At 46.5% G+C, this 11,917-nt stretch overlaps 4 protein-coding genes across 4 annotated transcripts; 2 read left to right on the top strand and 2 right to left on the bottom strand.

Moving 5' to 3' along the window:
* Positions 1–1,895: 1,895 nt before the first annotated feature.
* Positions 1,896–4,318, bottom strand: ASPSYDRAFT_44714 (putative MFS transporter). Its single transcript, XM_040846898.1, has 9 exons — positions 4,070–4,318; positions 3,927–4,018; positions 3,519–3,881; positions 3,313–3,468; positions 2,933–3,265; positions 2,854–2,887; positions 2,690–2,801; positions 2,372–2,630; positions 1,896–2,289 (listed from the first exon to the last, which is right to left on the bottom strand). Exons 1-9 carry the CDS (start codon positions 4,128–4,130, stop codon positions 2,050–2,052), a joined length of 1,650 nt encoding a protein of 549 aa, XP_040704085.1. The 5' UTR covers positions 4,131–4,318; the 3' UTR covers positions 1,896–2,049.
* A 153-nt stretch (positions 4,319–4,471) lies between these two features.
* On the top strand, positions 4,472–6,080 carry ASPSYDRAFT_201671 (NAD(P)/FAD-dependent oxidoreductase). Its single transcript, XM_040843808.1, has 3 exons — positions 4,472–4,768; positions 4,827–5,461; positions 5,508–6,080. The coding sequence occupies exons 1-3, from the start codon at positions 4,606–4,608 to the stop codon at positions 6,018–6,020; spliced, it is 1,311 nt and encodes a 436-aa protein (XP_040704084.1). The 5' UTR covers positions 4,472–4,605; the 3' UTR covers positions 6,021–6,080.
* An 811-nt stretch (positions 6,081–6,891) lies between these two features.
* On the bottom strand, positions 6,892–8,417 carry ASPSYDRAFT_78472 (flavin-containing monooxygenase; the record flags this gene model as incomplete). Its single annotated transcript, XM_040850957.1, has 2 exons — positions 8,167–8,417; positions 6,892–8,112 (listed from the first exon to the last, which is right to left on the bottom strand). Coding segments are annotated over exons 1-2 (1,416 nt in total), but the record flags the coding sequence as incomplete, so codon positions are not given.
* Positions 8,418–9,776: 1,359 nt separating this feature from the next.
* Positions 9,777–11,032, top strand: ASPSYDRAFT_1176054 (uncharacterized protein; the record flags this gene model as incomplete). The annotated part of the gene is made up of 6 exons (XM_040840307.1): positions 9,777–9,961; positions 10,016–10,105; positions 10,172–10,272; positions 10,349–10,471; positions 10,554–10,729; positions 10,802–11,032. The coding sequence occupies 6 exons, from the start codon at positions 9,777–9,779 to the stop codon at positions 10,964–10,966; spliced, it is 840 nt and encodes a 279-aa protein (XP_040704082.1). The 3' UTR covers positions 10,967–11,032.
* Between the last annotated feature and the right edge of the window lie 885 nt (positions 11,033–11,917).

Below are 11,917 nucleotides of genomic sequence, written 5' to 3'. Positions count from 1 at the left end.
ATAAAATCTTATAATAAAGGATTTAATTAAATAAATATAGTAATTTATTTGTAATTTATTTGTAATATTATGTATTAATCTTATATGTAATAAATTAATATACTCGACGAGTATACTCGAATATAATTAGATTAACTACTTTATACTCGACATTAATTTAGTCGAGTATAAAATTTTATTTTTCCGATCGGACCCACACTCGAACTCGACTTAAACTCGATTCTTGGCATTAAATCGAGGTTTTTAGTCGAGTTAGTCGAGTCGAGTATCCAAGTCTACTTAAAATAGGTTTTAACTATTATCTTTATTATTTAGTTTTATAATATTGTGATCACATGAATAGCAAGCATGTGATTTACCATGTGATGGATCATGTGTGTGCCTTAGGATTCAGGCAGTTGAGCCACATGGTTAGGTTTATATATCACTGCAATCAACAAGACTACTAGTAAGCAGTCTCGTTGGACCTTTTTTGGTCTATGGGTATGATCACGGGATTGCAGTTAGCGTGGATATCACAATATTTATAGCTTTATCTTTATTACTTTAAGCTTTTCTAGTATTCTTAACTTTCTAAGGAATCTTTTCTAAATACTTTTTCTAATAATTTTCTAGAAGATGATTCTTCTTCTTATAATAAGAATAAGAATTAAAATTATTTTTTAATCTCTAATCTTCCTCTCTCTTATCTTTATTCTATTCCTTGGTTTAATTATTATCTTATAACTTTATATTAGAGATATAATTTACTATAGAGTTATTAAACTTAACTCTTATATCTTCTTAAATAAGAATAGCAGTAATCTTATTATATATAGTTATTAACTTATTAAATTAATTATTAAGATATAATATAAGAAAGATATCCTACTATTCTTTAAGATTATAAAGGAGGAACTAAATTTAGATTAACTCTAGAAGTCTTTTCTTCTTCTTTAAAGACTTTTAAAAGAGATCTAAAGCTATTAATATCTTTATAATATACTCTAAGATATCTTTACTAGTATTATACTAGATTTAAATAGCTATCTATAGCTCTTTAAAGGATTAAATATCTGAAATAATATTATATTACTTTTCTAGAGTATCCTAAAGGATCTTAGAGGTTTCTAAATTAATAACTTTATATCTAATTCTATTTAAAAGAAATAAGTAGATAATTCTATAAGCTTTATTACTATTATCTTTCTATTCTTATTTCTACTTAAGTACTCTCTTAATTACTTACTCTATTAATCTAATAATAACTTCTTTCTTAAGATTTTCTTTATTAAAAGATTCAGGGACTGACTTTTCTACTGCAGCCTTTATCTAGCTTTATATTCTTTAAGTAATTATTATTATTCCAGATAGAGAAGATTAAGAATATATATAGTCTCTAGTAACTATTCTCTATACTCCTTAAGTCTTAAGATAGATCTGAATAGATTCAGACTAGTATTAATAATCCTCGGTACTAGTTAATACAGGAAAGGTATATATATTAATAGTCTAGGGATTTTCTTCTTAACTGCCTGCTATTTTTAGAATAGCTTTAGTAATTCTTTATAAGATAATTAGGTAAATAAAGGAGGGGTAACTAAAAAGGATATAGTATACTTTAATATTAGAAAACAGTACTAACCTGATATTTTAATAATCTTATTAACAGGTTAATACACAGACTACTTCTTATTAATAGTTATTAACAGTAATATAAGGTAGTTATATAGCCTTACTTATTCCTAAATAGGATAGAAATATATATTAATAAGTAGAGAGATAGAGAATATTAGGCTAGGAATACCTAAGCTCATAACCTGTAGAAAAGTCTCTACTAAATTAATATAAAAAGAAGTATATGGTTTTTAATTAGATACAGCTATAGAAGGCCTATTTATACCTCTATATTATCATGCTAGGAACAAGTAAGCTTTTCTTATATAACTCTATAGTAAAGGCTTCTTTAAAGATGTAAATAGTAAATTGTCGATCTTGCTAATTCAATATTGATGTAAACGGTGAAGTTACCGCCTTCACCGGGATCGTCAATGTCGACAAAAAGGTAAATTAAATAACCACCCCCTCAGAAACAAACCTCCAGTACCTCTTCGCACACCATCTCCGCCACTTCTTCCCCCAAATCATCGAAGGCACAGCCAGCGCCATACTCGCCAGTACCAACGCACCAAAAAACGTAAACGCCCTTCCATAATCGGTCGCTTCGATAAACGGCTGCACGGAAAACGACATGGCGAAATTGATGCACGACGAGCAGATCGCCAGCACGACGACGAGTTCGCTTGATATCTATATGATTCATGAACAGCACGGTAAGCTAGCTGTCTTCTAATAATAACACGAAATTGTAATAAAATGAAACAAGACTTACCCCCTCAAAACACTCCATCGCATACGCAGTGGCTACACTCGCAGCCGAAACCTGCTGCGCGATCATCCCACCAAGGCCGACGGCAATAAGCACCCAGGACTTTCCGTATGACGCGGCCCAGCCGTACATGAAGTACCCGACTGCGCCGTAGACGAAGGCAAGAGACAGAATCCACAGACGCATTTCTGGCTCCTTGTATCCGGCATTGCGACGGGCGAGACGGAGGACTACGATGTCGCCGAGGGCGCCGGTTCCCATTCTATAGTTGTTAGTTGCCAGGTATAAAGAGATATGAAACAGATACGTAGTGAGTGATACCCAATGAAAGAACCGACTAGAGCAGCGAGGAAGAGCAGGCCGGTGGCACCGGTTCCCCAGTTGTAAGGCGCTTCGGTCATGATCTCGGAGATGGTGTTGAAGGAGACGATTCCTAAGAGGCTGTCAGGTATTGTGCTATGTCATATAGTTGGGGTTTACAATACCAGCTGTGTTTGCAAAAGCGTAGATTAGGCCGGCCTGTATTGCGGTTAGCTTGCAGTTGACTGAGAGGTAGACACATACTATGAGGATATTCGGAAATGCAAAGAGATGGAACGGTCGCCGGAAGTACTGCCACCAGGTGGTCTTGTCCTCCTTGAAGTAGTGGACTGGAGCGAGCACATGCCAGTAGTTGCGTGGTAGGAAGTCAACGCCGCCATCGTTGACTGTTGTCTGCCGATCTAGAGGCTCTATGGATGGTTCTTTCTTGGTGTCACCGGTGGGCTGATTATGGGTATCGCGGTATTCCTGACTGACAGCGTTTGTTTGGGAGACGGCAGTTCTTGCTCTGTCGAGTGCATATCTGGGGAAGAGGGAGTCATCGAAGGTGAAAACAAACAAGACAACCACAGCACCCTGTCATACAGTTAGCGGAGAGCATATTGGAGTAAGGAATCACGCACACTGAGAATGGCAACGACTCTGTAGGCCCATCTCCAGCCCGGTCCCTCTGCAATATAGCCGCCCAGGATTAAGCCCAAGATGGTTCCGAGTTGCTGTCCCCATACGTAAACAGCGAGCATAGTACCCCGCTGGTGGGCGTAGAATACATCAAACACCTACCAAAATTAATACCTGTTCACTGAAAGCTTACAAAAGAGAGGCATACCGTAAGTTGAATGATAGCCTGGTAAGCACCCTGCCCAATTCCCCCGACGAGACTGTTCAGGTACCATTGCGGCGTACCATAGATATACGAATTCCACACCGAAGCCGCCATAACGATTGTCATCGATAAGATATACACAATTTTACGACCAAACTTCATGGCCGTCGGAATCCAGAGCACATTGACAAAACCTAGAAGGAGGTAATTAAGAGCAGACCCCCCGTTCATGTCGGCAATCGTGACGTCTATCTCATCCGATATAACGGTCCAGGCAGCACCGGAGACATTTTCGCCGAATGCCATGACAGTGGCGAACAGGGTTGCCAGGAAGAGACTCCATGCCTTCTTTGGTTTGGGCCAGTTCTGGGATAGTCAGATCGAACCCGATGTGACAAGGAAGAGACATACCAGGGGATCTCGTGCTGTATCCAGTGGGCGGGGAACAAGCACAACATTGTGCTCGGTGGTGTCATGCGATTGCTTGACCTGTGTCTTATCCCCTGTGGAGTTGTCAGTGGGTGATCTATGTCCTGCAGGAGTGGTGCCACTACCAACAAAGAAGATCGTTCCTGGAACATCAGTCTGCGAGATGTCGTCTGCTTGACGAGGCATTGTGAACGATCTTTACCAAGTGCTGGCAGATGCCGATACTTCAACTATGGCCATGGTCGGACCAAGCTCTATTTAAGCATTGTCAAGACAGACCACGCGGGATACGAAGGACTGATATCCGGAGCCACGATGCGGAGAAGCGATAGGGACAAACGCAAGGAAGGTCCAAGAGAAGACGAGCAGATGCTAAACTTGTTAGGGCATAGATTGGAGTCTTTATCTCAGGGCCACTGCGGGGAGCGCGGGGAAGCCTCGGAGTCTGCCGATAACTGGCGAACCAGAGCGAGAACTGCGTCCACTTCCTGGCTAGTCTGATGCTTTCCTGCAGTCGATACAGGTGGGGCCTTTGCGTCTCCAAGTCCATTCGCTGTTGAAGGTTGTCGGCCTCCGGATGGACCTTCCGCAGCCAAAATTAGCGGCCATTCGCGGTATTTAAACAAGACCCAGCCCAGAAAGAGACACAGGATCAACCATCATGTCGAACGAGGCTATTCTTATCATCGGCGGCGGCACCTGGGGATGCAGCACCGCTCTCCAGCTGGCACGGACCGGCTACACAAACGTCACAGTTTTCGACCAAAGTCCGATTCCCTCACCCATAGCAGCCGGAAATGACGTGAACAAAATTATGGAAGAGGGTATATCCAATATCATTCACTGGCGCGATCGCCAACTCGCTAACACAGATGCACACAGGCTGGCCCTCTGAATCGGACTCTAATGAGCAATACGTCTGGAACAGAATGCATCAACTCGCGACAGACGCCTGGAAGAACGACCCCGTTTTTAGGCCCTTCTACCATCCCACTGGGTTTATCATGGCTGCGTCAGAAGAGTCCGCCCAGCGCGACCTTGTTGACGAGTACATCCGCACCTGCAAGGAGAAGCTGCGCCTCCTATGCACCCCGGAGGAGTTCCGAGCCACCATGCCTAGGGGTGTCCTCACTGGAGACTTTCCCAAATGGAAGGGTTTCTTCCGGGAATCAGGCGCGGGATGGGTGTTTGCCCGGGGAGCCCTAGAAGCAGCATATCACGAGGCGTCGCGTCTAGGCGTCAGGTTCACGGTTGGATCAGCCGCTGGAAGTGTGAAGCGGCTTCTCTACTCAGATGCCTGGGATGATGTGGTCGGTATCCAGACTGCAGATGGGCGGAAGCATAGAGCAGCCCGCGTTATTCTCTGTGCCGGGGCCAACAGCGACCAGCTGCTGGACTTTAAGCGACAGCTGCGACCGACAGCCTGGACACTGGCTCATATTCAGATGACAGAGGAGGAAAGGAAGTTGTGGAAAGACCTGCCTGTGATTTTCAACCCCAATCGTGGATTCTTCATCGTACGTGGCCCTACTTGACACTGCGACTGAGTGCTAACCCTACAAGGAACCCGATGCTCAGAACGGACAACTGAAATTCGTCGACGAGCATCCTGGGTACTGCAATTTCATCCTTGACCCAGATACGGGCATCGAGAAATCCATTCCGTTTGCAAAACACCAAATCCCCATTCAATCTGAGCGCAGTGCAAGGCAATTCCTGCGCGAAGCTGCCCCTCACATCGCCGATCGGCCGTTCGCATTCGCCCGAATCTGCTGGGATGCAGACACTCCGGATAGACAGTTCCTGATTGCTCAGCACCCGCAGTACAAGTCGCTGGTTGTTGCTGTTGGCGGATCTGGGAATGGTTTTATGATGATGCCCGCCGTTGGGATCGCCATCCATAAAACGCTAGAGGGCGTCCTTGAGCCAAGATTGAAGCACGGATTCAGATGGAGACCGGAGACTGCGGTTGGCAGGGACTGGCGCGATACGCAGCATCGGTATGGTGGTGATGGCACTGTAAGGGACTTTCAGAAGGTGGAAGCCTGGACTCGAATCGGAGTGAGCAATTTGTAACTAGAATAACTTGCTGTGTATAAGAAGTCACTGGTTTAGTAATTTTTCTGATATATCCACAGGCTTCTTATGTACACCCTTTCGCCAAGCAGGCGTCAAACAGGCCTGGTTGGTTCCTGAATGATGCCGCCATAGCACGAACCTGGCGATTCACTATCACCCCCAAAACAGGCCCTCGTGCGTGAAGAACACCATTCCCTCTCAAGGCCAGCCGTTTGGTACGAGCCAAGAACCCTCATAATTGTCCACTTGAGCAGGAAAGAGTGGCGTGTTCTATGCGCCTTGCTTTCCTTAAACAGAGTTGAAAGTCTGTATCCTATCTCACAGGGCGTACAAACGGAACCGACCGGCTTTCCCGAAACTCCACTTTGTTTGTTGATCCATTTCTCGCGAGGATTCTCTCAAGCCCAAAGAGTATTGCATTCTCCTAGACTGAATGTATTCATGTTCTTATGGATGGACCCCAACTTTTGACCCGTTCCCTGGGTGTTATATTCATTCTCCGGCGTTTCGGGACAATATATCAAGGCGTCTATCGGAATGCAATCGAAAATAGTATCTGGCACATGTATTATGAGCAAGACAGAGCGAAATGTACGTAGAAGATAATAAGAAGCAGAGATGGCAAGGCGCAGCAGCTGGAACGAGAATAAAATCACAATTCGTAAAATCTGAAACAGCCTTGAAAGACATGGACAACTGATGAGATCAGACACCAAATATAAGGCGAGGCGAGAGAACTTCTACCACACTACATCAAAGAAGGAGGGCGTAATATAATCCGAGAATGGGTTGTCCAAAGCCTAAAAAAGACCAATACGAGACAGACAGAAAACTACAAGCAATCAAAATTCCCCATACCGATAGATACCTTCCTCGAGGGCTTTGATCTGGAGGGCCAACACCTTGGAGTAGTATCTTGCCGTCGCAAGATTGCCCCCATGGAAGTAAAACCCTTGGTGGCCACTATCCTGCCACATGGTTCTGATTTCTCCCTCATCATTATAGCCCCAGACATCAGAAACCTTGTCGGCGACCTTGTTTCCCAGAAGAATACTAGTCTGCGAGCGCATGTTGTCGTATCCAGTGGCAAAGATGATTTCATCGGCTCCCAGCTCAGAACCATCGGCAAACCTCAAGCCACGAGGCAGCACCTTGGCGATCTCCTGGCCTTGTTTCACCTTGATTCTGCCGTCTGCAATCATTTGCGAGGCACCGACATCAATGTAGTAACCACCACCACGCTGGAAATACTTCATGAACAGTCCAGAGCCATCAGGGCCGCGGTCGACCTTGAATCCCGCCCTTTCAAGCCCATCCAAGAGCTCCCGATCATGCTCTGCTTCTTCCCTAGTGATGTGTGTTTGAAGCGCTTTCATGACCGGCGTAGGGGTGCCATGCAGCAGGAGGTCTGCGTCTTCCACTGGCGGGCCATCCTCCTCGTAAAAGCCCTTCAGACCAATTTTAGTAATAGCAGCCGAGGAAATGACACAGGTTGTCGACCTTTGTACCATCGTGACCTCGTAGCCTTTTTCCTGATAATCTTGTGCGATGTCGTGCGCCGAGTTACAGGAACCAACAACGATGGCTTTCTTACCATGGCCATTCTTCTCTGCACCAGGGAATTGTGAGGAATGACAGAGACGTTTGCCTTGAAAGTTTTCTATACCCGGGATATAGGGCATCTTCATTTTGCCGGAATGTCCTGTGGCCTGAATAATATAGCGCGGGTGGAAAGTTCTGACTTTGCAGGTTCCGTCACTTTGTTGCTGGGAGAGCGACACGGTCCAGGCGGCATTTTGCTCTTCCCATTCGCAATGAGAGATAGTCGTGCTAGTCCAAACGTTGAGCTCTAGCATTTTGACATAGCACTCGAAGAATTCGGCCAGTTTATCCTTTGGCGTGAAAATCGGCCAATGTGCTGGAAACTTCAAATAGGGCATATGGTCGTACCACACAGGATCATGCAGGACGAGCTGACGATAGCGAAGGCGCCAGTTGTCTCCGACTAATTCGTTTTTGTCGATGATGAGAGAATCCACACCCAGCATCTTTAGTCTCGCAGCAGCCGTCAAACCACCTTGCCCGGCACCTGAAGATTGATGGTCAACGATGGTCTCCTAGCTTGTGAGCAGTGAAGCCTTACCGATAATGATCACGGTGGGTTCACGATTGTCAGTGTAAGCAGCCGAATCAAGTCGTTTCTCTGCCCAGTTCTTGCGGTCTGGGTGACCTCCGTGTTCCGCTCCCTTTGGCCTTCGATGTCCAAGAAGCTCCTCGTGGCCTTTCAGCTCTTGCAGACCAGTGAATAAAGTGAAGATTTTCCACTCATCATCTTGCATAGCGAGGCGCGCGATTCCGACACCGGTTCCGTGAACTGTTTCAGCCTCGAAAAAGAACTGGATGCCCTGAACTTCGCCAGCCCCGTCAAATACGCAGATCTTGGGGGCGCGCACAGGGGAGCTCCGGTCAACGGAAATTCTGCGGAGCCGCATGCCGTCTCTGGACCCAGAGCATTTCTCCATAAACTTCAGGATAGCCTCATAGCCGTGCACGGTTCGAAGCTGCCAGGATAGGGCCAGGTGGTCACGCCAGAAGCCATTATCCCCAAACAAGGTTGCAACTTTGTGGTAGTTGCGTTGGTCGAGGGCAAGGTTAAAGACACCGATCAAATCGGATGCAACCTGCTCTGGATTGAAAGTGGCAACTTTCGATGGCGCTGGGAGACGTGCCGCTCGAATGTTGACTGAACCCGGCACTGTACGGAGGTGCGACGGAACCCTTTGCTGGATGCCTACTGTGGCCATTGTGGAGTAATGTACAAGGAGTCGATAGGTCGGACGTCGGTGATGGTGTAGCTGAATTTAGCCAAGTTGCGGAGAGCATTCCAGGAAGCAGGCTGGCCAGAAGAACTATATATATTCGGTCTTCTTGGCCACTTTATCGAGCCGACCCATTCTGCTGTACCGTATCCGCTTCCTCAGAAGCGGGTGACTTTGATCCGCTGTGTGCAAAACTTTCAGCCCTCCAATTTCTGAGTATTTACTGAGGGGCAACTCTCGTGAGGTTGCCATTTCCAAGGGTACAGAACGCGGCTCCGACATTTATACTTTCGGTTTAGCGGCAGTGGTTGCTTGGACCGACTCTAGGACCTTTTTAGACTTATATCGCTGCAGGTTGGTTGGTAAGCTTTTGTGCCGTTGTTTGATTACGTCGCATACTAGGGCTTCCTTGTTTTGCCCCTTAATGGCAAAGGGCCAATGCACCCTGTTGTCCGAACATGCCTACGCATAGTGGCCCTGCAAGTATGCGAAGACCACCATGTCCGAAGCGGACAGAGTCGGCTCCGTACATCCGACTCTATATTCCAGACCCATATCGCCAGCCAATCCATCCGCTCTAGTCTGTGGCTTCTGTTGGTATGCGACAAAGCCATTACCGCGTCAGTAAACGGGTCGCTTCGCTGGTCAAAGGCGGACTGGACGAGCGGAAGCTGAAGCTTGTGGTTGAATCGGAATAGCTAAAGCGCATTCGTGTAATGGAGTTTACGTAGAGTGATTTGCAATATACCCCAGACGATGGGCAGGCTGAAGCGTCACATCACTCGATATTGCAATACGTAAATTTATAAATACCTGGAAGATTTCTTCCCCAACAACCTCCACGAATCCGTTATAACTCATACTCCTGCTTCTAGCAGTAACCATGCCCAAAGACCACTCATCAGAGGGACATTAAGCATGCAACGACGACGGAATGCAACGCTATGCCAACGACATCCAACACCTGGAGCGTGGAGAAGCCGCAACCTCGGACTTTACGAGGATAAAGTCTGCAGGAAGCATCATTATTTCGCCTGAGCTATTTGAGAAGCTATACTTGAACCCAAAGACTCCGGTTGCTGGGAATCTGCGCAGTATTATCGGCAATCCAACCCCTATGTAAGCCAGCCATCCTCGCATTGCCCTGATGACCAGATACTAATGATAGCCTAGCGCTATTACAGGCTTTGTGATGAGCTTGACTCCTTTGTCTTGCGCCATCATGGGTTGGAGAGGGGCGAGTCATGATGGTGCTGCCCACATGTAAGTGGCGATCAGGGATTCATCTACTGTCCCTTCAAAAGTGGATGTCGACTCATGACAACATAGTGGAGATTACATATTTTTTGGGGGGATTCTGTTGCTCGTTGGTGGGCTATTGGAGTGCATAATTGGCAACACCTTTTCGTCCGTTGTTTTTATGTCTTTTGGTGAGCGAATTTGATGTCATTAGACGCTGGCTGTCAGGCGCGTGTCACTGATCATCGATGATTGCACATAATCTAGGGTGCTTCTATCTCGCCCTCGCCGCAACCTTACAGCCATTCTACGGCGCATATGCCACCTACTCTCCCTCGCCTAGCGATCCTGCTGCAGGGCTCCAGACAGAGGGCTTTAATGCTAGTTTTGGTTCGTCAAATTGCCACCCATGCCCATTCCCCTTCGTTTGCCTCTCAGAACAAGCTTCTGATCAAATTGGAACGCCATCTAGGATTCTTTTTGGTTTTCTTCAATGTACTATGCTTTTTGTATTTAATCTGTTCCTTTCGGACCAATTGCGTCCTTGTTTGGATACTCTTCACGGTGGTCGTTGGCGTTGGTCTTTTGATTGCATTCTATTTCAAGTTGGCAATGCAAGAGACCGCAATTGCCCAGAAGCTTCAAGTTGTGAGTCTGTCCCTACCCTGCTGGCGAGCTGTTGGAGTCTAGTTATATTGATGCTTAAGATCTTAATTCTAGGGCGGAGGGGCTATGCTTTTCGCAGCCTCTCTCGGTGGGTGGTATCTATTGCTTTCTCTGTTGCTTGTAGCTGTGGACTTCCCACTATCGCTTCCAGTGGGTGACCTGTCTCATCTCGTTCCCGGACTATCTCAATTGAAGAGGTCGGGTAAAGAGAGATCCTAGCAAGGAATGGAAGGAAAAAGGGCTGTTTCTAGCACAGGTTCAAGCTCGAATTGATCGGCGAATAAGTGATGGGTGCCAAAATCGTCAATGTTAGGCAAACCAATGTGAGATAAGCGGAATGAGTTTAGGTGATTGAGAATTTCTACAAAATAAAGGATTGATTAGCTGGCTCGCACAAGTCCGTTTTGGACATCCTGTAAAGCGAATCACCATTCTTGAAACCACTGACAGCGTCGCGAACGTTCTTGTTCAAGCAAGTAGACCATCTCTGTAATGGGCGGTCTTGTCTCTCTCGCACGAAGTTTGCAACTGGCTGAGAGTGACATCCACAAAGTCTAGGGGCCTTTTAATCGGAGCTGCTATCAGGACCAANTTGTCCTTCTTTATCTGCCTGCTCCTAGGTGGTGTATTACGCAAGATCCGCCTGACTTCGCTCCTCCTAGATCCACCCAGTCCGCGGCCTTCTTAGCCACACGCTATGAACCCAGCCTGCGACGTAGAGGCTAAATGTCCAATTATCTTCCCCCGCGTACCAAACCCACCCCCGATCCGTTCACGCGATTGTCGGAACCGACCCCGAGGATGAGACTCCGCGTTTGCGGAGCCGATCGAGGCAAACTTTAAGCTTCAGCCAAGCCCGCCATATTCCATTCCGTGTGCCCGACAACCTGGGGGCTGTACCTGCGACGTCTTCGAAGTGATATTACCAGAACCTTTCAAAGCTAGCGTTTTATGCACCCCGCACTTCATCTCCCAGACGCCAAAATCATCATTAGCTGTTGGGATGTCCTTCCCATTATTGATCCACCAAAACCACCGGAGGTGATTGAAGGTGAAATTTAAGCCCCGCACAGCAGTGAGCCTTACACGGCCCAGTATGGACTGTACTAAGATGCTCGCCCATTTATTAAGGCGAGTTTGTGAGAATGCATTTTGCTTTTGTAAACGAGT

The sequence above is a fragment of the Aspergillus sydowii genome (genome assembly GCF_001890705.1).
Source record: "Aspergillus sydowii CBS 593.65 unplaced genomic scaffold ASPSYscaffold_4, whole genome shotgun sequence".
Lineage (NCBI taxonomy): Eukaryota > Fungi > Ascomycota > Eurotiomycetes > Eurotiales > Aspergillaceae > Aspergillus > Aspergillus sydowii.
This window is presented reverse-complemented; position numbering and strand designations above follow the sequence as displayed.

What these genes read in the sequence shown, in the direction of transcription:
- ASPSYDRAFT_44714 (XM_040846898.1), bottom strand. Translation starts at nt 4,130, where the DNA reads ATGCCTCGTCAAGCAGACGACATCTCGCAGACTGATGTTCCAGGAACG. An exon ending in AGGAACGATCTTCTTTGTTG is followed by an intron (nt 4,019 to 4,069) that starts GTAGTGGCACCA and finishes ACAACTCCACAG; the next exon opens with GGGATAAGACACAGGTCAAG. An exon ending in CATTTCCGAATATCCTCATA is followed by an intron (nt 2,888 to 2,932) that starts GTATGTGTCTAC and finishes ACCGCAATACAG; the next exon opens with GCCGGCCTAATCTACGCTTT.
- ASPSYDRAFT_201671 (XM_040843808.1), top strand. Translation starts at nt 4,606, where the DNA reads ATGTCGAACGAGGCTATTCTTATCATCGGCGGCGGCACCTGGGGATGC. An exon ending in GAACAAAATTATGGAAGAGG is followed by an intron (nt 4,769 to 4,826) that starts GTATATCCAATA and finishes AGATGCACACAG; the next exon opens with GCTGGCCCTCTGAATCGGAC. An exon ending in CCAATCGTGGATTCTTCATC is followed by an intron (nt 5,462 to 5,507) that starts GTACGTGGCCCT and finishes TAACCCTACAAG; the next exon opens with GAACCCGATGCTCAGAACGG.